The following is a 27,385-nucleotide window of genomic DNA, read 5'->3' on the forward strand; positions in this document are numbered from 1 at the left end:
GGGGTCCGACACCCAGGACCCCCACCGATCAGCTGTTTGAGAAAGCAGTGGCTCTCCTGTGAGTGCAACGGCCTTCTCGCTGCTTTCACTAGGCCTAGTGACATCACGTTCATCGGTCACATTGCCTAGGCTCTGCTCAGCCCCATTGAAGTGAATGAGGCTGAGCTGCGGTACGAAGTACAGCCGCTATAAAATGTACAGTGCTGTGCTTGGTGAGCAGGGAGAAGGCAGTGATGCTCAACGGAGTGCCGGTACCTTGTTAAACATCTAATCAGGTACTGATGACCTATCCAGAGGATAGGATATCTTATAAGCTTATCGTTGCATCTAGAATATTTAATGTGGGTCTTGAAGATGATCTTCAGGTCTTAGGGCTGTATTAAACCAACAGATTATCTGACAGATTTTCTGACCAATCATTGGTCAGATGGCAGATTACACACACAGATCTTTTGTCACACACACCAACTATTAGTCTGATTGAACAAAAATTGGTCAGATAATCTGTTGGTATATTACAGCCCTTAGTTTTTCTTCTAGTATCTCATAGTTATTTCTATTTATAGTCATATAGTAGTTATAACGTATAATGACATATGACTTGAAAAAGAGCAACAATAAAACTTAAATTGATTGCCTAAACAGAATATAATACAGCATGTTATATAAAGTATTTATGACAGTTTTTGAATTCCATTGGAACATTCTTGTTATCTAAAAAATCTAAAATGATTACATTTGGTTTGTCGTTTCCAATGTGTTTCTACTGCCCACTAGTGGCCATATTGGATATTGCAACAAATTAGTAAACATTTTAAAACTGCAAAGTATACTTAAATATGTTTATCCTTTTTGGACGTCGATTACTTTAAGATGCAAAATATACTCCTGTGTAACTTTGGTATCAATGATTTTGACTTTTAGGTTACTCTTCTGGACATCTGGTAGTTCGGTGTCAGTGATTCAAAGATCTAATCTGAATGCAACCTCCATAACTGCTGTTACTGAAATGAGGGGGGATATTAAAGCCCTTGCACTGGACATAGATACTAAGAAAATATACTGGATCTTATCTAAACAAGAAGGTGAAGAATCAAGCATTGGCACTTGTACTTACTATGGGGACTCTGTAACAGTAATCAAGAAAATAGGCCAGTAAGTGATATCTGTAAGCATGTTGTGTGCACATGAAATACGTGATAGCTAAATGTCTAACAACCGTTGGCTTTTCTATGCAGCCACTTTACTGCTAAAGCACTGAGAAAACATTGCTGGATTTATTGTGTGGCAATAGCAGACATACTGTACCATATGTGCAACCTGGACAGACACTCAGGGGCTCAGTAGGCAAAAGGGCACAGCTCCAATCTAATGCCAAAGCCAGAAGTGGATCCAGCAGGAAGGAGAATTATAAGTCCTTCCTTTTGAATCCACTTGTGGCTTTAGCTCAAAAAACTGCATGAGAAACTGACACAAAAACTGTGGCACTTAACCCTTTAATGCACAATGCCATACATTATGCTGCTGCATTGAGCCCACTCCATACATGGTGGGTGCCGGCTGTATAATTATGCACCGGAACCAGTCATTTAACACCTCAGATGCCGTGGTCAATGGCAATCGCGGTTTCTGTGAGGTTGAGCAGAGGGAGGGGGCTCCCTCTTCCTTTCAATAAGAGTCCTGCAATTTCACTAAGGCCTCTTTCACACGGGTGTTGCGGGAAAAGGTGCGGGTGCGTTGCGGGAACATGCGTGATTTTTCCGCGCGAGTGCAAAACATTGTAATGCGTTTTGCACGCGCGTGAGAAAAATCGCGCATGTTTGGTACCCAAACCCGAATTTCTTCACAGAAGTTCGGGCTTGGGATCGGTGTTCTGTAGATTGTATTATTTTCCCTTATAACATGGTTATAAGGGAAAATAATAGCATTCTGAATACAGAATGCATAGTACAATAGCGCTGGAGGGGTTAAAAAATAAAAATAAAAATTTAACTCACCTTAGTCCAGTTGATCGCGCAGCCGGCATCTCTTCTGTCTCCTTCTTTGCTGATTGCAGTAACAGGACCTGTGGTGATGTCACTCCGGCCATCACATGGTCCATCACATGATCCATCACCATGGTAAAAGATCATGTGATGGATCATGTGATGACCGGAGTGACGTCACCACAGGTCCTGTTACTGCAATCAGCAAAGAAGGAGACAGAAGAGAAGCTGGGCTGCGCGATCAAGTGGACTAAGGTGAGTTAAATTTTTTTAATTTTATTTTTTAACCCCTCCAGCCCTATTGTACTATGCATTCTGTATTAAGAATGCTATTATTTTCCCTTATAACCATGTTATAAGGGAAAATAATAATGATCGGGTCTGCATCCCGATTGTCTCCTAGCAACCGTGCGCGAAAATTGCACCGCATCCGCACTTGCTTGCGGATGCTTGCGATTTTCACGCAACCCCATTCATTTCTATGCGGCCTGCGTTACGTGAAAAACGCACAAAATAGAGCATGCTGCGATTTTCACGCAACGCACAAGTGATGCGTGAAGATCACCACTCATGTGAACAGCCCCATAGAAATGAATGGGTTGGGATTCAGTGCGGGTGCAATGCGTTCAACTCACGCATCGCATCCGCGCGGAATACTCGCCCGTGTGAAAGAGGCCTAAAGGTTTCCAGGCCTGTCATGGTAAGCTGTCTGTAAAGCTGTCCACAAGCTTCACAGGCAGTCAATGAAAATCGCAAATACCATAATAATTCTCTATTATAGTGTATGGAAAAAGCAGTCAGAAGATTGCAGGTTATGGCCCCCTAAGGGGGCTAAAAGTTATTAAGTAATAAAAAATAGATACAAATAATTAATATTAAAATTTTAAAAATTCAAATAACCCTCTTTCCCAATTTTATATATAAAAATAAATAAACAATAAAAAATAAACATAACAAGCATCGCTGCGTCCAAAAATCTCTGAACTATAAAAATATTTTTCCTGTGCGGTAAACAAAAAATAAAAATAAAAACATGCAATTCGCCATGTTTTAGTAATCTTGTCCCCTGGAAACAATTGAATAACAGTAATCAAAAAGTCATACGTACCACAAAAATGGTACCAATTAAAACTACAGTTCCCCCGCAAATATAAAAAAGTTCTGGCTGTCAGAATATGGTGATGCAAAGAAAAGTTAGATTTTTTTCAAAGGATGTTATTTGATTTAAGTAATAAAACATAATAAAAACTATTCAAATGTGGTAACGCCTTAATCATATTAACCCGCAGAATAAGGACATCGTGTCATTTTTAACCCAAATATTTTTTTCCTGTTTTCCAATACATGACATGGTACATTAAATGTTGCAATTAAAAAATACATAAGCCCTCATATGACTATGTGAATTAAATGAGGCTCTTGGAATTTGAGGAGGAACAAAAAGGCAAAAACAAAAATGGGCCTGGTCCTTAAAAGGTTTAAAAGACGGCATATGTGAAACCACCCTTAGGGATCATGCACATGAACATGTGCCGGCCGGGCCTGTAGTGCGGCCCGAAAACAGCGGGTCCTGAATATACGGGGACTGGCCGTTTGTGCACCGCATCACGGATGCGGACCCATTCACTTCACTATGGAGTACTTCTGTGGTTTTCTGTCCGTGACTCCGCATTGCACAAAAATAGAACACGTTCAATTTTTTTGCGGTGTGGATGGATCACGGACCTATTCATTCTGCGGCAGCCACAATTTGCGGTCCCCAATGCACGGAACGGGCGGCACACATTCGTGTGCATAAGCCCTTAAATGAGTTTTTGATCCTTGCTGATCAGATAATATAAATTTAGTAATGACGTAGAAATACGTTTTGTTTCTTACTCTATAGTTTTTCAAGACAAAGCAGTTGGGGACTTTCACTTTTCTCAGATCACATCTACTATACAGAGAGAAAATCTTCCATCCAGATTCTAAGTAAATACACTGGAAAAGAAAATGTAATAATCACTTTAAAACTGTCCATGGTGGACATCTCAGATATAAAAATAATCCCTCGGCTGACATCGAGCTTTCCTTCCAGGTCCGGTAAGTTAACATATTGCTATCACCAGCTTGTAGCTAATCTCTCTGCTGAATATTACAAAATAGTTGTCTAGCAATGTTCTGATTCTTTTTAAGCAAAAACGATGTTATGTTTCAGAAAGGAGCCAGCAGTGAATGTATCTGCCACATTAGCATATTCCACAGACAACCATGCAGGGGCATAATTAGAAATCATAAGCAAAGTCAGGATTGGGCCCTATATCTTGTTGACAGTAATATGGTCGAACAGCAGCCAATAGATGGATAGTGGTGTCACAAAAGAGAACCCGTATGGTAGAGCTATGTTAACATATCAGTATTGGTAGACAATGAAGTATCCAGAGAAAACCCATGCAAATACAAGTGGAACATACGAACTCCTTGGACAGAGTGATTGGATCCTTACTGGAAACTAAGTCAACAGTCTGCATTTTCTTATGGGAAACCCCCAATGGACTGCTTAGATGTCTTTCATTGGGCAAGAGGGGGAGTGTGTTGTATGATTCACTGGTAAGATCCCAAAATGGGTTTGGATAGTGACTGGGAGGATACTAGAAAAATCCAGTCATTGATACGTGGTTGCAATACAACTTTAAAACTTTATTGAGTAGCTTCCACAATAGAAGTACACACTTGAAATATTTCTCAGAACAGCTCTGGTTAAGAAGACATAGCATGTGTAATGGCCGCTTTCTCTGCATGCTACACACCCACAACTGCTCTTTGATAGTGGTTGCTTTCCACCTGATTAGCTCCTGTTGTCCCAACATGGTTTACACCCGCTAGACACCCTTTTTTGTGTGGTTTGACCAAATCATTGTCTCATTCTCTCATCAGTGCTCCCCTGGCTCATCGTGGTTCACGCAAACCCTTGCACATCTCAAAACTCTGCAATCTATCTCTACAAACTGGGTCAAATAACTTCTTGGTCAAATGCCAGTAATAGCCTTCTAACTGGCCACAACTGATGCTTTGTTTTTTATGTCCCTGACCCCGACTAAAGGGACACAAGAACATGATTTCTCCAAGATTTTATGTTCTCAAACGCCCTCCTAAAGATAAGACGATAGAAGAACTTTGCTGTCAAAAACATTGTGCCAAGGACAGAATTCTCCCCAATACCATGGGTAGTCAAACAGCAGAGGCCCAAAATCAACCCATTGCTCACTGAGGCAGAGCCACCACATCACTGACAAAGTGCACAAACATTTCAGGATATTGGGCTGTCTTTAGAGTTTACAGTGGCATACAAAAATTTGGGCATCCCTGGTCAAAATTACTTATCAGTTAAGCAAGTTGAAGATGAAATGATCTCCAAAAGGCATACATTTAAAGATGACACATTACCTTTGTATTTTAAACAAAAACTATTTTTTTATTTTAATCTTTTACATTTTCAAAATAACAAAAAAGGAAAAGGGCCCAAAGCTAAATTTTGGGCACCCTGCTTGGTTAGTACCTAGTAGTACCCACTTTGGCGAGTATCACAGCTTGTAATACAATGGCACGGGGAACATTTCACAGGTAGAGAAGAATGGATTCAATTAAATTCCAGCAAATTCTGGAAGCAGACATAACACCAACTGTGAAAAAAAGCTGAAGTTGAAAAGAGGATGGCTTCTGCAAATGGATAATGATCCTAAACTCATCTCAAAATCTACAACAGACTACCTCATGGCCCCTACAGTCCCATTTGCAAGGAAGAATGGATGAAAATCCCTCAAGCAAAAATTAAAAGGCTCTTGGCTGGCTACAAAAAGCTGTTAAAAGCTGTGATACTTGCCAAGGGGGTGCTACCAGGTACTAACCATGCATGGTGCCCAAACTTTTGCTTTGGGCCGTTTCCTTTTTTGTTATTTTAAATATGTAAAAGATGAAAATAGAATAAAAGATATTTTTGCCTAGAATACAGTGGGGATTGTGTTATCTTTAACTTTATGCCTTTTGGATTTCATTTTCAACTTGCTTAACTGTTCACAGTAACAGTAATTTTGACCAGGGGTGCAAAAACTTTTGCATGCCACTGTATGCTCCGCTAGAAATGTTTAGCGTTCACACCCCTATTACGGGTAGTTTGGCTAAAACTGCCTATTGAGAGTATACAGTAGCTTCATAAAATGATTTTGAACATGCGGTAAAAAACGCTGTTGAAAATGTACTTAGTATTACCAGGATTGCTGTGATTGTGTAATGTGGTTATTGGCCATTCAATTTATACAAGTGAAATACATTTCTTACATTTTTAACCTGGAAAAAAGCATGGCAAATAATCACATAATAAAACTGCAGCAAACCCAGTAAAACCGAGTGCAATTTTAACCCCTTCCTAAAATGATTTTGTGTTTTTTACTCCCTGCCTTCCCAGAGCCATAACTTTATTTTTCCATTCACATAGCCATATCAGGGCTTGTTTTTCGTGAAACAAGTTGCACTTTCTAATGGCACCATCTAATATTGCTTATGATGTAGTGGGAAGCTGGAAACAAATTCCATACATGGTGGAATTGGAAAAAAAAATGCAAGTCGCTAGTTTTGTGGGTTTTGTTTTTAGGGCAGTCACCATGTGGTAGAACTGACCAGTTCCCTTCATTCTCTGGGTCAGTAGGATTACAACAACACCACATTTATATAGTTTGTAGCTTGTGTTTTAATACTGAAAAAAATAATTAGAAAAAATTATGTCATGGCCATATTCTGACCCTCACAACTTTTTTTTATAATTAAGTCTATGGAGCTGTGTGAGGGCTCATTTTTTGCGGAAAGATCTGTATTTTTTACTGATATCATTTTGGGGTGTATAACTTTTTGATCCTTTTTATTAAATTTTATGGTGGAGAAGAAGCGATGAAAAACGGTAAATCAGCCATTTTGATTTTAATTTCTTTTATATTTTATAGTATGGCATTTTTGGGATGCTGCGATGCCCTATGATGTTTATTTTTTATTTATTTTAATTTTAAGAAAAAAGGAGTGATTTGAATTTTAATTTTTTCTTACTTTTTTAAATATTTTTTCCCCAACATGCAATCATTAGATTGCAATTTGTATAAAGATGTGGACTTTTATCCGTTACAATATACAAAAATCTGTATATTCCAATACAGTGCTGTCCCCTCAATTGTGCAGGCCTCAATTGTAATATGCCAGTAATAAGCCTAGGGCCCTAGTACTGGCTCTGGCTTATTACTGCAATAGAACTCCTTCTCCAATCTCAGCCAAGGGGAGGCGTTCCTTTCCAGGAAGTGCACACTTCTGGGTTTTTTGCCTTTATATAGCTGCCAGTACTTAAATCTACTGTACAAGTCCGAAGGCATCCCCATCAATAGATGGTGCATGCTATAATTGGCAAAATCCTGCTCTGATTTCCCCTCAAGATTTATTCACTCAAGTGCTTGGATCTACTAGAAAGACAGACAGTATGCAGACATCATCTGTGAGTCTTCTGTATAAAAATGTGTCCATGTTTACAGAACAGAGCACAAATAGAGATGAGCGAATTGAATCCAACAAAGTGGAATTAGATCCGAATTTCTGGATAAATTCGATTCGCCTCAAAGCCGAATTTCCTCCTGCTTCGATTTAGCGAATCGATTTAACCTGAAATAGTATAAAATACAAAAAAATTCAAACTTACCACCTCCATTTGCCCGCAACAGGCCGCCAGCCGCCATCTTGATTAAAGATCTCGGGCCAAATCCTGTGCGTCGTGACGTATGAGAATCCTGTCGCGAGTTTGATTCAAATTTTTTTTATGTTAATTTTACACTGTTTTTACACTCAGATGCTGCTATCATATGTGAATTTGGCATCTGAGGGGTACAATTATGGGGAGCAGCTCTATCGCAGGTCCCTGTCATTGCAATTTTTGTAAAATTCGGCAAATCAGCCGAATTGAACTTTTCAATAAGGCTACTTTCACACTCGCGTTTTGGCTTTCCGTTTGTGAGATCCGTCATGGGCTCTCACAAGCGGTCCAAAACGGATCAGTTTTGCCCTAATGCATTCTAAATGGAAAAGGATCTGCTCAGAATGCATCAGTTTGCCTCCGATTAGTCTCCGTTCCGCTCTGGAGGCGGACACCAAAACGCTGCAGCGTTTTGCTGTCCGCTTGACGAAACTGAGCCAAACTGATCCGTCCCCATTGACTTACATTGTGTGCCAGGACGGATCCGTTTGGCTCAGTTTCGTCAAGCGGACAGCAAAACCCTCTGACATAATCTGGCACAATAGAAAACGGATCCGTCTCCTATTGACTTTCAGAGGAGTTCATGATGGATCCGTCTTGGCTATGCTACAGATAGTACAAACGGATCCGTTCATGACGGATGCATGCGGTTGAATTATTGTAACAGATGACGGATCCGCCCAAAACGCGAGTGTGAAAGTAGCCTAATTCGCTCTAAGTACAAACTAATTTAAAGTCTTTGGGGGCAATTTTTTTTTTAAATGATTGCATTGCACTCATTTTGAGCTAAAACTATTTTTTTAAATTGGTCCTTATTAAAAATATGGCTTCCTTTTTTTCTGTACAGAGCTGAGATGGTCTAGTAGCCTCCTTTGAATTTTCTGTCCTTTCCATCAGACCAGGAGCAGACGGACTCCTTATCTCTGCTCTCTGACCTTATAAACACTCATTATAGCTCAGTTCTTATCTTACTGGTAAGAATGTGGCTTGAATAAGTGTTTAGAATCTCTTAGTAGTTTAGTGATAAGGTTTATTAGATGACTGGCACAAAGTGAAGGTATGATTCACACAGCTAGAAAAACAGTTATCCCTTTGTGATAGAACGGCTCAATATTTTTAATAAAGGCCAATTGAAAAAATGACTTTTAGCCAAAAGTGAATAACCTGCAATCATTAAAAAAAAATGCATACATATCCTTTAACATAATTTATCTGAACAATCCATATGGCCACCTTGACTCTGTGGCCACTATTATTTTTCTTTGTGTTATACTGATACTACTTTTGTGCTAGTGTGTGGATTATGGAATGGTCTGCTGTATGACAGGCAGGGAAATCCTCTCTGCTAGTTGGAAATGTACATTTTGTCATTACCTTTTGTTAGGCCAGCAGTCCGTGCCCGCTGCTGTCCTTTTACTTACCATGCTGCCCTGCGTCCTTTGAAAGCTGCTGTCTCCTTTGCTATAGTCTCCATTCCCTTACAACGCGCACTTGCTCACCTGTGGCCTCTTGGAGGGCAATTCCTTCCCCAGCCAATGGCTGAAGATCTCTGGGCTTATTAGGCAGGCAGTGGGTGCCTGAGCTTAAGGTTCCCAGTGAACAGCAAAGGTGTTTGCATGTCTCCTAGTCTGTCTGGCCTATCCGTTCTACCGTCTTGGTTCCTGCCTGCCTTGTTCTTGCATTCTCCACTGTCCCACCCGCAAGTTCTCCTAACGTCTCCACTCCAGTGTTGCAAATATGTGCTGTTCCAGTATTAGAGACTGTCTAGACTGTTTCTGTGATTGTGGTGCGGTTTCGCTGCATCTCTGCCATCCAGTCAAATTTCCTACAGTCAAGTTCTGCAAAAGACCACATAATTGTATTAGTTCAGACCAGTGGTGTAACTAGAACTGACTGGGCCCCAGAGCAAATTTTTAAACGGGGCACCCCCATCAACCCCCTCCTCCTGTGTTTTCTACATGTATATACTGTATGTCATATCAATGTATATACTGTCATTGTCTATAATGTCATTGTATAATACTATTAAGGGGGCCTGACAATAAAATCTTTCAGTCCTCCTTCCAGACAAGCCCCTTCAGAGTTTGGGCCCCGTAGCAGCTGCTTGCCCTGCTTCTACTATAGCTACACCCGTGGTTCAGACTGTACCTGTAGTTTTGGTGCGTTTTCTGTGCCCAGAGCTTACATTTTTTTCATATAAATGGATGTTAAAAAAAAGTTAGACCACGTACTAAATATATGTTTTGCTGGATGCTAAAGCCCCACCTCCTGTGATGTTATAAGGTCCAGCACCAGGTAGGAGTAATTCCATGAGGTGGGAGGGTCAAGGATGCATTGCAGACCATCAGCAAGAGAACACAAAACTTTTCAACAGCACATGCAATTCCTGACCTCATAGGCACAGTTTTTTGACGTTGCAGAACTACGAACAATGAGATGTGGGTAACGCAGCCAGACCTTTTCTTCATAATGGCGCCCACAACTTGATACCCACTTAGTGTACCCATTTCTCCATACATAAACCCAAAAAACACAACTTAATACAATAATAAGCCGTAAATGGCATGAAAGGGCTTCTCCACACTTTACAACATCACTGTATACAAACTGTACTGGGTCGCTACATGCCTTTATTCTACGTTTTACAGAGCCATCTTCTCTAATCTATAAAGGGATGGTCATGTGATCCCTCATGTGACCAAAAGATAAAAATTAGAGAGGAGTGCTTGTAAGTCATGGAGATACCAGGTAGACGAAATGTTCATCTAGTATGTCATGATTCAGGTCATTTACATTTTTTGAGTCTCTGGACACTCCCACAACACTTTTATTAGTTTATGGCAAAATATTATATAGCGCACCCTCTGGCACTTTGTAGGCTCCATTCTAAAGAAAGGTGAGGATCCCACAGGTGGGACCCGCACATATCAGACATTGGGGCATATCCTAGCGATATGCCCCCAATGTACAAGATGGTACCACCCCTTTAAGCTCCCCCTGGTGGCGGCTGCATGTTATATTTTAAATCTAGGCAGACAGGGGAGTTGGAGGTCTGTATCAGAAAAAAAGCTACAACCACTTTAAAGATATTATAAGAAATTGATGAGAACAGGATGATCAACCTAAACATGATGTGACGATAAAAGATGGAGATTTATTTTGGGGGTCAGGGACAACCATATTGAACTACTCTCTGAACTATTCCAATCTATTCTTTCATTCCAGGGTCAGAGGTGTGCACTTTGGTGAATGATCATTGTACAGGGGTATGCCAAATCAACGGAGATAGCCAGCAGTGCAGATGTAACGAAGGCTTTCAACTTTCTTATGATGGCAAACACTGTGAAGGTGAGATATACCATGTTGTTGCTAGGTAACAATAAATTACATGGGACAATAGGCTTCAAAATAGGTCTGAACCCCACAAGGTAACCATATTTTTTAGCCGTTATACATGAGTATTTAAAAATTATATATAATTAATCAGAGTGTCTGACAGCAGCTTTGACTATCCTAAGCTGCTGACAGCACTAGATAGGGCTGGGGAGAGCAACACAAACATTTTTGTATGGAGCGTTTATTACCAAGACTAGTGTGAATATGAACTTTTATTCTACTCCTGAAAGTACACTTGTACACAACGTACACTGTGGAGGACTCTATGCATTGAGCTGCTTCACAGCCCCTCCCCACTGCTCTGAGTGACAGCTGTAGTGGTCTCTTGGTTGTGAACCAGCTCAATGTAGACAGCACTTCACAGTGAAGCTCCGCCTCCGGTGCACTTGCAGAAGCAGAGCCAGCAAAATAAAACGTTATATTCACTCTACTCCTGTTAATGAAAACTCACCAGCACCTTCCTTGTGCTTTCAGTATTTTGAGTGGTCAAAATTACTGACAGGCTGCCTTTAACTCCTTCCTGCTCCATGCTGTAAATGTATGGCATGGTGAGCTCAACATTAATGCTTATCCCACAAAAAAAAAAAAACCCGCACACAGCAGTCAACAAAAAAATAAAAAGTTATGGCTCTTATAAACCATTTCAGCAAATTCCATGTTATGCTACTTTCGCATTTGCGTTTATGCTGTCCGCTTTTGAGATTGGACAGGGGATCTCAAAACCACAGTAAAATGCATCAATTCAAATGATACAACCAGCTGCATCCGTTCAGAACACTTCCGGTGGTACTATATCGAAATTTGAGAAACTGGATCGGCAATAAAACCATGTAAGCCAATGGACACTGGATCCTTTTTTTGTGTCTGAAAAAAACGGATCTGGCACCATTGACTTATATGGTTTTTGGTGCTGGATTCGGTTTGTTCAGTTTCCAACGCCGGACACAAAACCGCTGCTTGCATCACAGAACGCAACACCCCTGAAAGGAATGCATTCCGATGCACTCCGTTCCAGTTTGTTCAGTTTTGTCCCCATTGACAATGAATGACCAAACTAAAGCATTTTACTCCAGTCTTGAGAGCCTCTGCCGGATCTCAAAACCTGAAAGGAAAATGCAGATGTGAAAGTAGCCTTACAAAGTTCAGATGCCGCTCTTTTTCTTCTGAGCACTGCCATTTCCCCAAACAGCTTTTATGACCACATTTGGAGTATTTCTGCATTCAAAAGAAACTGTGTGTCAGATTACATTGCATTTTTTGGTGACAGGTCCTCTTTAAGGCCAAAATAAGGCTTTGTCCTTTTGAAATGCACAATGATGTAGTAAACGTACCAGCTAAGGGTGCATTCACATCACCGTTTAGCTTTCCGTTCTTCTGGTCCGTCAGAGGAAGAGAGAGAGAGAGAAAAAAACAGGATCCTGTAGAAAAACAGATCCTGTTATCAGTTGTCATCCGTTTGAGCCATTTCGGTCTGAGATCCGTTTTTTTAGGGTACTTTCACACTAGCGTTTTTCTTTTCCGGCATTGAGTTCCGTCCTAGGGGCTCAATACCGGAAAATAACTGAGCAGTTTTATCCTAATGCATTCTGAATGGAGAGAAATCCGCTCAGGATCCATCAGGATGTCTTCAGTTCAGTCTTTTTGACTTTTCAGGACGGAGATAATACTGCAGCATGCACTTGCCTTGCATTAAAAATACCGCAATGCAGGATCCATCCTTCACAGACCTTTAAAAATGTGAAAAAAATAGAAACTGATCCGTTTGTCCATATTACAAACGGACAGACGGATCCGTTCTTGCAATGCATTTGTGAGACGTATTCGCATCCAGGTCCGTCTACAAATGCTGTCCGTTTGCATGCAGATTGCTGGATCCGGCAGGCAGTTTCGGCGACGGAACTTCTTGCCGGATCACTCTGCCACAAGTGTGAAAGTAGCCTAAGACGGGAAAAAAAGTCCTGCATGCAGTACTTTTGTTTCTGTCTAAAAAAACAGGTCTCAGATGGAAATGGCTCAAACTGATGACTACTGATACAACCGTATCTGTTTTTTTTACAGGATCCTGTTTTTTTCCCTCTCTCTCTTCTTCTGATGGATCAGGAGAATGGAAAGCTAAACGGTGATGTGAAAGATTCAATAATTATAACAAGAAAATTGCCTAAGGCTACTTTCACACTAGCGTTTTAGTTTTCCGAGATCCGTCATAGAGGCTCAATACTGGAAAAAAACGCTTCAGTTTTGTCCCCATTCATTGTCAATGGGGACAAAACTGAACAGAACGGAATGCTCCAAAATGATGACCAATGATTCTGCCATAGGAATGAATGGGTTCGCAGCACAAGGCCGCATGCACACGACCGTGCCGTTTTCTGCGGTGCGCAAACCGCGGATCCGCAAAAAATGGAAGCCGCTCATGTGCCTTCTGCAATTTGCGGAACGGAACAGGCTTCTGTCAATATAAATGCCTATTCTTGTCCACAAAGCGCGGACAAGAATAGGACATGCTATATTTTTTTAGCGGGGCCGCGGAATGGAGCAACGGATGCGGACAGCACACGGAGTGCTGTCCGCATCTTTTGTGGCCCCATTGAAGTGAACAACGGTCGTGTGCATGAGGTCCAACTCGCACATTTGCTGCAGTGTTGTGGTCCCAGCAAACATGTGCGTTGCATTACGACCCCATTCTTTCCTATGGCAGCCCTGCTACACTCCGTTACTTGCAGGCGTGCGATACGTGTAACACCCAAAATCGCTGTGTAGACGTAAAGATCTTTTGGGATTATTTTCTCCAGCTTTAGAGTAAAACTGCCAATCATGGTGACAGTATTGATCTGGGCCTGATAAGCTCTTCCACGATGGAGGGGCTGCCGGATTCATGATTCTGTTTTCTCTTCATGGTCCACTGCTGCCTGTGAGAACCAGGCACCTGACCTATTCCTGCAGATTGCAGAAGTTTTAAACCTGCGGCATATCCATGTTTGGTCAGTAGTTTTCATGGATCGCTGCTATGATCTGGAAACTAATTTTCAACGCAGCAGTCTTCCATGGAATACAGATGACACACACATGGCCAAAAACGGACACACAGATCCTTCAAAGACACCTTCACGGAAGAACCACTGACTATCTTGTCATGGATGTCATCACAGACGTGTGAAAGGGGCCTCACTGTGAGCCTGCCATTAGTAAATCTGCCCCACAGTTGTATATTACCGCACACTTTATGAAAGCAGGCCCATGATTGGGTTCTGTACTTTGCTGGATGTTGCAGCATTCCAGGAAAGGTGAATGATGTGCAATATTACTACCGAGGGGAACAATCCCAGCTGTTCAGCTCGAAATGTTTACTGGATGAGGTTAAAGGTGGTCTTGTAGACTTTCACATTCAGGTGAACTTAAACATATTTAAAATGGAAGGAAAACAGAGAAGACAGGCTGTTATCTTTATCTTTTGTGGACTGAAGAACAGGTATGTAATCAAAACTGCTGAAGTTTAATTTTCTCTGTCATTAGATATTAATGAATGTGCCTTATGGAGTCATGGCTGCACTCTCGGCTGTGAAAATATCCCAGGCTCCTATTATTGTAGCTGTCCCAGAGGTTACGTCCTTCTCCCCGACAAGAAGTCATGTCATGGTATGTATGGCACTGCCAGTATTTTCTTGCTGCCTCTATGGATTCATTATAATAACATTTATTGTACTTTGCTTTTGGATGTTTTCTGTGTCTAGGCTACGTCCACATCTGTGCTTGCAATACCGGTATTATTTTCTGGCATAGAAACAGAATACAGGAATTGCCGCATCCGGCATATGGAGGACACCACCAGCACCTGACAGATCTTGACCCCATCATGGTGAATGGAATCCGTCGGTTGCTGGCAGTGTCTGATATATGCCGGATTCAGCAGTTCTAGTATTTTGTTCCTATGCCAAAACAGAATACTAGAATTACAATCACAGATGTGGATGTAGCCTTAGGATTGGCAGAGAGTATTAGTCCAAAGCTCTTAAATGGGGTATTCCCATCTCAGACAATAGGGGCATATCGCTAGGATAAGCCCCCATTGTCTGATGGGTGCGGAACCCTGAAATTGGTGGAGGGCGCACTGCGCATGTGCAGCTGTCCTCCATTCATTTCTATGGGGCCGCCGAAAATAGCCGAGCGCTGGCTCAGCTATTTCCATCGGTGCCCTCCCATTCACTTCTATGAGCAAAGAACTTAGTGGTGGCCGGACCTGTGGAAACCCAGGGTCCTCCAGCTACCACCTTCCCCGCTCCGTTCTTGATATAGGTGCGGGTCCCACCACCTACGTATCAGACAATGGGGACATATCCTAGCGAAAAGCCCACCATTGTCTCAGATGGGAATACCCCTTTAAGGGTACAATCACACATCTAGGTTTCCTGATGCTGTTTTGGAAGACAAAATCAGGAGTGGATCATAAAAGGAGAGAAAGGTCAGATATGACTTCTCTTCTTTTTTTAATTCATTCCTGGTTTTGGCTTCCAAAACTGAATACCCTGCGGGTGTCTTCATATGCGGCAGAGAGGTCCATCCCTTTAAATAGGGTTTGTTTTGAAGACAAGCACATGGATTTCTGCAAGCCCCATACAGCTGAACTGACCTGATTGCCTTATACAAGGGCTTATTCCCACATCCTTGTTTTCCGCAGATAGCACACAGCCATTGGTTTTAATGTGTTTATTCACAAATCCTTGTGTTTGAAAACTATGGGTCTGTGAAAATCATTGACAGAACACAGATGGCATCTGTCCTTTATACTTTCTCTCCTGTTATGATCCACTCCTGATTGTGGCTTCCAAAACTGCATCCGGGACATGGTCAAATACCACCAGCCTGAAGAAGCTCACGGACGCCTCTATTTAAAAAAAAAAAAAAGTTGCCTATTTTTACTGACTGTCCAGAAATTTCTGGACGGTTCTCAACCCTAATCCGGAAACCTGACAGGTGGAAAAAAGATGAAAAGTGTATACTTTTTGCAATTTATTTAGCATGTTTTAGCCCCATTACTGTATATACCCAGCAGAACTAAAATTATTTAATGTGTAAATAAATTTATAATTGGAGTAAATCTGTTTTTCTCATGGCTATGGTTATAGTCTGCAATTATTGCAGTCATTAATGAAATAGTTTAATGCAATTGGCTGCCTCATAGGAAACTGTCAGTTATGTTAAATTAGGAGTACTCTCACTCTAGTAACTGCGAGCAATAAAAGGGATAACACATTACACATTTATGACTGGCTTCTACATACTTGCTCATTAACGTGCATTAGCAAAAAAATAAGTTCTTCTATAAGATTAGAGATTTCTAGTAAATGCAGCTTTTATTGTTACCTAAATGTTCAACAGCCAAATGAATTGCCATTTAATAGGAGTGTCTTTTGTTGTCTGTGATTTACAGGCATAGTCAGGCAGCCGTAATATGTCATTCAGATGAGCACGGGAAATTGCCGGAAACATACACAATGGTATTAGCTCCAAGACACATATTTAACTAGCCATTCTTTTACACGCAGGCTAGGCAGCTATTATAGTAACGTACCTGGCATCAATTAATTCTAAGACAAAAGATTCATATCTAGGGAAGCGGCTTCTGTATTAGAATAACAGCATTTCATAAAGTTTTTCAGCGAGCTGTAAAATAGTGGGAACTGACTGCATCAGCACTAGTACGTTTAGACACGCAGCAGACTCCCTTGTATAAAAAGTCTTAAATGGACCCTGTGATGTAATAGAGCTTCTCCTTTACAGTGCAGACGCAGTCTATGTCAAGTGATTGTGTTTCCCAGGATGCAAAATAGATTTCTATTTTTCACAGTTATTGTATAAGGAACTAGACTTTCAATAAGTAGAGATCTAACTGATGTCCCAATACAAATACAAGTGCAGACAACTCTAATGGATTTATATAAGCAGTGGCAGGAAAAGCAATTCCAGAGCCTGGGGTATATTTACATGGTGCTTTTGTATAGGTTTCTTTATGCAGTTTTTAAAGCCAAAACCAGGATTGGTAGTACCCGTCCTTAATACATTTTCTCCTTTTATGATCCACACCTGGTTTATGCCTAATGCACACGACCGTATTTTGTATCCATGTCTGATCCTCATATTTAGCAGATTGCACACGGACTCATTCATTTCTATGGGTCTGAAAAAAAAAAGACAGCACACAGATGTCATCTGTATGCTGTCCTCATCCGTGTGTCTTATAGAACATGTCCTATTCTTATCTGTATGGCGGGAAAGCTGAGGCGTAACTACCATAGCGGCAGACCATGCGACTGCTATGGGTCCCAGGCCAAGAGGGGGCCCAGTCTTAGTTGGGATTATCTCCTCTTCTACTGGAGGTGAAAACTTGGTCAGGACTCTGCCCTCTAAAGAAAGAACTTTTAGCAAGCAAGGCAGTGGAAAAAATGGCCCAAGGGTCATTGAAAGGGGTTTAGGCGGAAATCCTTCAGTCCTGTGTGCGGGGCCTGGTTTGATCCTTGCTATGGGGCCCTTTACTTCTATATGTACGCCACTGCGGGAAAGAATAGTACTTGCTAGTAATGTGGGTGAGAAAAATGTGGAAGGCCTGTATTAAGCAGATCCGTGGTTGTGTACATGAGGCCTTAGACTTCAAAAACATCAAAATAAATCAAAACCTGCACTTTGAATATACCCTTAAGGCCTCATGCACACAGCTGTTTTTTTAATCTGTGGGCTGTCTACATTTTTTGCAGTTAGTAAACTGATCCACACATTTCTATAGGACCACGGACACATCTGTACTTTTTCCAGATCTGTGTGGCCATTCCACAAATTATAGAAATTGTCCTATTCTGGTCCATACTGCAGACAAGAATAGCCATTTGTTTTGATGGAAGTGAGAAAAATATTCACAGAAGGAATCTGTATTTTGCAGATCCATGGTTTGTGGACTGAAATATGGATACGATTGTGTGCATGAAGACTTAAGGGCTCTTTACACGGGCAGAGAATCGTATAGATCATCGCTAACAAGCGTTCATAGTAACGCTCATTAATCATGATCTAACGGTGTAAATGTACCACTGATTACCCAATTAATAATTGGATTGTTAGTGCAGCACAAAAATCTTTGTTTCTCGACAGAAGATTGTGCTGTGGAATCACGATTTGCTGCCGGGAAACGATGAGTTGTTATGGGGAGGAGTGATGGCATTAGCGATCACTACTACCCATCTCTGGAGGAAATCGCTGCACGTAAATACAGCGGTTTCCTCCACTATCGAGCAGCAGATTGTCGAGAAAGAACGCTGTAATATTGTCCCATGTAAAGGGACCTTAATACGAGGATAATAAGGCCACTTTCACATCCGCGCTTTGGTTTCCAGTTTAAACTGAACCAAAAGGGTTTTAACACATCAGGATGCGTTCCGTCAGGATGCGGTTGTGTTAAATTGAAATGGAACAAACCGGATCCGTCACTAAAAACAATGTAAGTCACTGAGTGACGGATCCTTTTTTTTTTTTTTCTAGGATCTGAAAAAAATTGATCTGGCACCGTTGACTTGCATTGTTTTAAATTACAGATCTGGTTCAATGACCGAACACAAAACCGCAGATTGCGGAATGCTACCGGAACGGAATGCATACTGATGTGTCCTGAACGGAGCATACCCATTCACAATACATTGGCCCTAAACTGAACCATTTTGACCCGGTTTTGAGATTATCTGCCGGATCTCAAAACCGGAATGCCAAAACGCTGATGTGAAAGTAGCCTAATCCCTAGCTTCTGCCAACTTCTTGTGTGCTCTCATTCCCAGTGGTTTGGTGCCTCCATCATTCGTGTATAGAGTCTCTATATAAAAAGTGTATGGCATACCTGTAATTTTATCATGGTATTATTATGATCCACATTTCTTCTCCATTCACTTGTTGCAAATATTTGCATGTTCTGATTTGCAGACTTGACAGCTGAGAACTTCCAGATTCTGCACATAACTGACAGGAATGGAGCCTTAAAAGATCCCATTAATTATAATGCGATCCGTTACTTTTTCGTTCGGGAGAAGAAAAAAAATTTATAGCGGAGAAAAAAGTCCTGCATGCAGGACTTTTCTGTCTGTTATTTTTGACAAACTCTGTGACAGAGGCCCCTAATGGAGCCTTAGATGCAGATATGAACGTAGTCCAAGATGCAAGTATATCAGTGTGTGCCTATGTGTGTCTTGTTTTATTACTTGACTGAAATTTTCAATACAAAAAAGCATTTTAGTGATGAAAGAAGTATGAGATATCTGTGTTTGAATCTACTAGATGAGATACCATGTACACAGGACAACAGGAACTGCAGTCATGGCTGCGTACAGACAGCTGGAGGACCTATCTGTTTCTGTCCTGAAGGGTCTGTTCTTGAAAGTGATGGCAAAACATGCAAAGGTACAGTAAAAGGAATACTCTAGATGTATTATTTGCCCAAATGATCTGCCAGTATATATATATAGAAGAAAAATGGCGGCACTGGCTATTGAAGAGTAAAATAGGGTGCACGATCCTAGGGAATAGACTTCTTACCCCGCAATGTAATCCAGAAAATGGACGGCACTCCAGTTAGATGAAAAAAATGTGTGATTCCTTTATTCAACCATTCGGTGCACTGAATGGTTGAATAAAGGAATCACACATTTTTTTCATCTAACTGGAGTGCCGTCCATTTTCTGGATTATATATATATATATATATATAAAATCCCAAATACTGCAGCAGCACAGTCAGACGTTGTGCACTGGGTGCAATTCCTCACAGAGGCCGGCCCCTCCTCCAAGATATATACTTTACAAATGACGAGGCAGCACTTCCAGCTTTAAGGTGACAGGGTGAAGACCCCAAAAAACTTTAATCCCGGCAACGTTTCGGCCTGCTCAATGAGGCCTTTATCAAGCTACATAACAGTGTATACAACCAGGTATATATACCCACAATCCAATACAAAACAATTACAATCAGTGATTACACATGTCATCAATCAGGTCACATGATCTCTAACTCCATCGTCACGTGACATTTGTGCATAGTAAACATTTGCAAAAGAGTCATACAAAGATATAAAAATTACAAATAGTGATCATCCATGATTACAATAGATATGTGCATTTCAATCAATATATGTACGTACATCTAGTTTAAAAAGAGTTTATGTCCCCTGCATACCTAACCCCAAGATGTACATAAAGTGCTTATGTGCTCCGTGCATAAAGAGTTAAAATCTTTTATTTGTGATGCAGCTGCATCATATCTAAACTTAAAAACAACCTGTTGAAGCTCACCATTCATGGACCCATAGAACAAGCCGGCGTTGGCGTCCCTCAGTCTGCAGCGCGCATGCTCCGGGTCAGACGTTACTGGTCCCGCCCCCGACGTCGCCGCGCTCCTACGTGCCAACTCCATGGACCGCAGCGTCATCCAATGGAGCGCATCGCAGGACCAACAGCAAAGAGGGGAGGAGGGCCAGGTTATGTGACACAGCACATATATATATATACTGTATATAATGTATCATTTCCATTATTACATATTCTGGGTTCATATACTGGGTTCAGTTCTTCTAGAGGAGAATCACTGAATAATATACCATGAAAACCTCTGATTGGATTCCTGCTGTGCACCTCTGATTTTGCAAGCAGCAGGCAGCATATCAGGATTTGTGGTCACAGTGCATGTTGCAGTATTGAGATATTCACATCTAGAAGCATTGCATTATAGTGTCTCCATGCTTTACAGTTTGGTCTGGATATTGACCTCAAACGATAAGGGATAAGTTAGATCAGGGGCATTGCTAGGGTCAAAAAAGATCCTAGGCCCAAGTCCCAATCAATATTGCCCAATTCTCTAAGTCCCACCCCTCCCCCCACACCGCATTTTGCTGTACTTGCTATACAGCAGCACATACCTGTCACATCCAGGGCCTCCAGGTGACGTCTCCTCTGATGTAGATCTTCTCTGTCATCATCTTCTCCATTTGGTCCATACAACTTCTTTCAGCCACACCTCGTCTCTGCAGAGTGTGACACACAGACATTTTAGCTTCATCACTTTTCTGTCATCATCCCCCAACCTGGAGTCCCCACAGTGTTATCCTGCTGCTCACTGTGCTCCCCAATACCCCCAAATACTATCCTGAAGAAATATGAGTGCCATACAGATAGACCCCCTCCATAGTTATAGTGCTCCTCATAGTCCCACCAATAGTAATTCCCTTCTAGAATGCCCTCATTAGTAATACTGCCCCCCTACACTGCCCCCAACAGTCATAATGCTCCCCAAGAGTGTCCCCATTAGTAATACTGCCCCCACAGTGCCCCCAACCATGATAACGCTCCCAAGAGTGCCCCCAATAGTAGAAGAGCCCTCCAGTATTAATAGTACCCTCACAGAGCCCCCAGTAGAAATAAGGCCCCCCTATTTTTGCCCTGTGGTAATAAAGCTCTTTACAGACCCCTCAGTAGTAATAAGCCCCTCCATAGTGCTCTTAGTAGAAATAAGGCGGATCTATAAGTCCCTTCTATAGAGCCCCCAGTAGTAATAAGAATGCCTATAATGTCCCCTGGATTTGCAGTGCCCCCTGTAGTTATATTCCTCCCTCCACCATACAGTCCTATGTAAATAACATCACACCATCTCTCCAGCCCCCTCCAATATACAGTCCCATGTAAATAACATCCCTCTCTATTTAGAGCACCCTCCAACATACAGTCCCATGTAAATAACATCGCTCCCTCTAGCCCAGGCAACTTCTTTCTGCCTGTTGGTTTCCTGACACACTCAGGCCTTGGGGCAGTGCCTCTTTTGTCACACTGCCTGGCCAGGAGCCTGCTCACACCTCTATATTCCTGCTGCACGGCCACTGCTGCTGCTGTTCTTGTGGGTCCCTAAAAACGTTTTAGTAAAAGCCAAGGCTGCACAGCTTGCACTCTGTCTCAGGCTATGCTGAGCTGAGCCTCACTTCCTGCCAGCCCAGTACTGACGAGCGAGGAGCAGCCGAGCCAGCCTGACTTCCTGTGCACCCACAGGATAACTAGTAAGAGGAGAAGTGAGGAGGAGCCAGCAGCCAATCAGGTTAGAAGATCCACTGCAGTCGTCGCTGCCGTACTTAGCGCAACGGTATTGCGCTGGCGCCGCCGGCACCCGGCTGTGTGAGTGAGCCAGCCCAGGAATCAGATGTCATGCTGCAGCTGATGTAAGCCGAGTAGCTGCCTTAATAGATGTAATATCGCAGTGTGCAGCACTGCAGCCAGTCACCACCAGTCTCCCGAGTCCCGAGGTTCGGGGCAGTGGTAGTTTGATTCGGGGCCCTGGCCCCGCACAAAAAGCCCTAGCGACGCCCCTGAGTTAGATAATAAATGAACTTTATTTGTAGGGCCCTAAGTTTTGTTTTCATGGGATATGACAGAGAAGGTGAGGACTGAGCTGCTGGACAATTGAGAAGAGCACAAGGAGAAGGCTCTCCTTTCAACATGCACAAATAGTGGGGTTCAATAGTAGGCTCCCACAAGAAGTGGATTTTTTATTTTTTTGTTGCTATCATCTGACATTAAGTAAAAGGGCCATGGCCTGAGACATCACTGCTAATGTGTACTCCATAGCTGCACCCGTGCTCTTCCCTTAAGTACAATATTGATGTTTTTTCAGGTTGTTCCTCTCCAGACAATGGTGGATGTAGCCAGGTATGCAGGAGAACCAGGGATGACAGCTGGGAATGTGACTGTTTTCCAGGTTATAATCTTCAGAGGGACAAGAAAAGCTGTCTTGCTTCCGGTCAGTAAAGCTTTAGAGATTCGCTTATGTGATCAATGTCCATATACTGTATGTAGTGGATATATTGATATATTGTTATGGCTCTACTTAAAAGACTTTAGTCATGTTGTTATGTATAATAGTCGACTTTGAAAATGTTTTTATGCATCAAGTACAGGTCCTCGGCCATTTCTAATGTTTGCAAATGTACATGACATCCGGAGGATAAACTTTGATGGGACGCAGTATGAAAGTCTTCTGGCTTCACAGATGGGGAGAGTCTTGGCTCTGGATTATGACCCTGTGGAAAATAGGGTAGGAGATCCTTATTATAAAATTTGAATATCTGCTAAAGTCCATTTATTTCAGTAATGCAAAGTAAAAGGAATTGCATTAATGCAGCTTAAAATTAGAATTTTGTGAAAAGGTTCAATATTCTAGGCTCAAAGGGTCACACTCTAGTCAGCTAATTAATCCATACCCCCTGATTGTGACTTTGGGGTTTCATAAACTGTAAGCCATAATCATCCGAATTATAACAAATAAAGGCTTGGAATATCTCGCTTTGCATGTAATGAGTCTATCTCATATATTAGTTTCACCTTTTAAGTTGCATTACTGAAATAAATGAACTTTGCACGATATTCAAATTTTTCGAGTTTCACCTGTATGTATGACTTTCATATAGCATATTAATGGCTGCTATAAACTATTTATTTCAGCTTTTTTTTTTCACTTGATTTATTGTGTCATATTGTAATATTGTTGGCCTCTATATCACTTTCCCATTGTGTAAATATGCACTTAGATTTCTGACAGGGACAAACCCCTATTAGAAGTGTTGGAAAGAGGTGTATGATGACATGAACCCAGAACAGGGCAGTACGACTAGGGGTGCCTTCAGGGCCTTGACTAAAAACATCAAATAAAGGGGCCTGCTGATGTCACCAAAACCTCTTCTGCCTGTTTGCATTATAACACTTCTGCCCACATTAGTAAAACGGGGCCACCAAACAAAATAAAGCTTAAAGGGAATCTGTCAGCTCCAGACCAGAGTAAGCGGTGTATAGTGTAAGTGGTGCTGAGTCCGGTTATGTAATTTCTATCTTCATACTCACTTGCTTTCTGATGCTGTGCTCCTAAAAACCAGCAGTAAAATGCATTGAGAGGGCTCCTTCTTGAGTCCTCTCCATTATGTGTTTGAGCACAGGAGTCCTCTCAATGCATTTTACTGCTGGTTTGTGGGAGCACAATGTCAGAATGCAAGTAAGTGTCACGAACCAGCGGGTGTGAACCCATTGTGCCACGTATCCTACCTCCCCTAAGGGCGTTATCTAAGTGAACCACTCAATTTTTCACAGTACCCGTGATGGTGGGGATAGACTTTCCCGAGGGGAACACCAGGTCGCTACCTCTTGAGGAGGGTAGGCACACAAGGCAGTTGGTCCAGGTGGACCAGGAGGTACCTGAGAAAGATACCAGAACTACAAGCGTAGTCAGGCAGGCGGGGTTGTTACCAGAAGCAACAGTGCAGGACCGAAGGATGAGGCAGAGGTGTAGTCAGACAGGCAAAAGGTCAGGGCAGGCGGCACAGGTACAGGTCAGGCAATCCGAGTCGGCAACAGGAGAGTCAAGGCAAGCAGGCAGGGATCAGATGGTTAGCAGAATCCAGGAATGAAGTACAAGTCAGGAACACACGTGAGTATCAGAATCTTTAGCAAAACACAAGGACCTTGACACTGAGGCATCTAGGAAGGGGGCTGATCCACCTATAAATGCACATGAGGGATTGGATTGGTAAGCTACATCACATGACCTAACCCATAAAACCCAGGAAGAGAGGTGCGCCAGCCCTTAAGGAAGTGCTGCAAAAAAACAGCAGCAAGCATGCTGTGGCCAGGGCTGAGATGAAATTGTGGAGCGGATCCTCAGAACCATAGCACCTACACAAACAGAGCCCAGAGCTTTAGCGGTGAATGGGAAGCTCTGGCCACAGATCACCGCTGAGCACGGCGCCCGGGACCGCGGTGGTAAGCAGGGGAACAGCGGCGCACAGCAGCCTCAGTTACAGTGAGTATGAAGATAAAAATTACATCAATGGACTCAGCGTCATTGACACTATACATCACATACTCTAGTTTGGTGGTGTTTCGGAGCTGACAGATTCCCTTTAATAAAGCTAAGTAAAGTGGGACTCTGGAAAGGTTCTACTCCTCCTCTCCCCTTCTCCTCACAGCAGTGTGGCATGCGTGCTGAAACCCCCCTTTTCCCTCTTAGGCCTACAGAGCTCATGCCATGCTCTCCCCCTTTTCTTCACAGAGACCCTGCCACTTTGTGTTGCCCCCTATCCTCAATTATTTCTGCACTGACACATTCTGTTCTTCTGTATCTCCCATTATAGAGTCCCTCCCCCTCCCCCACTTCTGTCCCCTTTTCCTTTCTTATCTTTCCTTTCTTATCTTCAAAAACCTCACTCCACAGAGTTTCTTCCAGTTTGTCTTTCCCTTGTCACTCCTATCCACACAGAGTCCCTGCCACCTTTTGTTCCTCCATAGACCCCTATAGAGCCATTGCCACTTTATGTTCCCCTGCCTCATCTCTCTACAGAGCCCTGTCACTCTCTCCTGTCCACATCAAAAACCTTTGCCACCTTGTGGACTCCACCCGTAAGCACATATTCCTTGCCAACATGTGTTTCTTCCCCTAGCAATGGGGGGGGGGGGGATATCATAGCAAATTTACAAAGTTTTGCAAATGTGAGGCAGAGGGTGGTTTCATGTCTTCTTCTAACTACACAATAATGTAATCATGCTAGAGGGAAGTGTCTCTAAGAAAAATATATAATTGTTTTACAACATTCTATATGTTACAGCAGTTGCTTGGTGTGGAACCACTGTGCCAACAAACTGGTTTGACTTTGGGCTAGATCTGAGGGCATCATCCTGGCAGTCCCCTGATGTCCATCCTTTAACCCCTATACAGTGATCTGGACTTCACTGCAGGGTACCACCAGACCACTGCCTCTTGTAATAGTACTGGTGTGGTTGGCTGCTGACCCAAGGGGGTCAGATACACCAGTGTGATGCACCGAGGGATCAGGAAAAACCATAGTCAGTAAAAGGCCAAAGTCAGGGCTAGCAGAGTTCATGCGAATACAAGAAAAAGAACCATGGTCAGGACAGGCAGCACAGGGTCAGAATGGTAAATCAGGCACAGGTTAGGTTGCACAAAATCAGTCAGAAAATAAGCAGAGGTCGTATATGGGCAGACAAATGGAATAGCACATCTTTGCAAGGAACTAAAAAAAACTAAGAACCTTATTGCCTCAGTGGTTAGGTGCCTTAAATATCCACTGGTTGCCAGCCATTGAATGGTGAAGAGCTGGAGGGATCGCGCGTCCTATGGGGGAAGGTAGTGCGTCCTACCAGACCTCAGCCTGTGAGCAGGAGCAGAGTTACTCTGGCAGTAGACCTCACAAGGAAGAGGAGGAGAGCAGGGAGCTGGTCCGGGCAGCCAAGAGGCTCAGACCCAGGATCTTTTTATTGGAGCAGTGAATGCCTTGTGCTGCCGCTGTGAAACTATATAGCGTATCATCATCATCATGCAGTATGAATCTAGAAACTGTCTTCTATGTTATCTTTACTAGTTCCATGTAATGTACAGCAGTTTTATTCTGATTAAAGTGCTAAAGAAATATGTGGTCTGTATTATAGTTATAATAATGATCTTTATATAGTACCAACATGTTCCACAGCGCTTTACAATTAGGCAAGTAGCAAACACATACAATGACAAATAAAACAAATGAACAAACAGTGAGACAAACAAGAGGTCTCTGCCCACAAGAGCTTACAATCTAAATGGAATGGGAGAAGCAAACAATAGGTATCCAGTGCTAAAATTGTCCCAAGGACTGGTTCCTTGTGTTGGCATGGGAATATAAATCAAACTGCAGGAACTCACCAGCAGTCAATTGTGTATGGATCATGAAATATGTCACACAGGCCTCCTAGAAGAAGTGAGTTTTCAAACTTTTAGGAGAAATCCTAGTGGATCAGGGCAGTGAGTTTCACAAAATAGATGCAACACAATGCTCTGTATGTGATTGAGAAGATGCAATAAGGGAGGATGAGAGTGTAGGTTATTGGCATAGCACATGTGCATAGCACAAGATGGACATGAGGACTGAGATGGGAAGCATTATGGAGAGCTTTGTAGACAAGTGGGAGAGTTCTGAATTTAATTCTGTAAGAAACATATCCAGTGTAAACAGCAACAGATCAGAGGAGTTAGCGTGACATGCAGTGGGCCACAGGGGAGGTGTGGTAGCTTGCTGGAGGCCAGGAGAGAATGGGAGTGATGGTGGATGAGAGAGGGCATATTCCTTTATGGTGGCTAACCCCTCTCCCTCTAGTGCTCTCTGGACTGCGCATGCAGTAAAAGGAGGGCGCAA

The 27,385-nt window shown here is 42.4% G+C and overlaps 1 protein-coding gene across 2 annotated transcripts in view; it reads left to right on the top strand.

The window, feature by feature from the left end:
* The window catches only part of EGF (epidermal growth factor), a 193,645-nt gene that overhangs the window by 96,792 nt on the left and 69,468 nt on the right, over positions 1–27,385 (top strand). For both annotated transcript variants that reach the window (XR_005776343.1, XM_040418371.1), the window contains exons 4-10: positions 925–1,155; positions 3,871–4,067; positions 10,975–11,097; positions 14,659–14,781; positions 19,456–19,578; positions 22,828–22,953; positions 23,111–23,247. Coding sequence is in view for 1 of the 2 variants with exons in the window: in XM_040418371.1 (XP_040274305.1) it covers positions 925–1,155; positions 3,871–4,067; positions 10,975–11,097; positions 14,659–14,781; positions 19,456–19,578; positions 22,828–22,953; positions 23,111–23,247 (1,060 nt within the window). In the remaining variant the exon portion in view is untranslated. The remainder of the gene's footprint in view (positions 1–924; positions 1,156–3,870; positions 4,068–10,974; positions 11,098–14,658; positions 14,782–19,455; positions 19,579–22,827; positions 22,954–23,110; positions 23,248–27,385) is intronic.

The sequence above is a fragment of the Bufo bufo genome, chromosome 2 (genome assembly GCF_905171765.1).
Source record: "Bufo bufo chromosome 2, aBufBuf1.1, whole genome shotgun sequence".
Classification (NCBI taxonomy): Eukaryota; Metazoa; Chordata; class Amphibia; order Anura; family Bufonidae; genus Bufo; species Bufo bufo.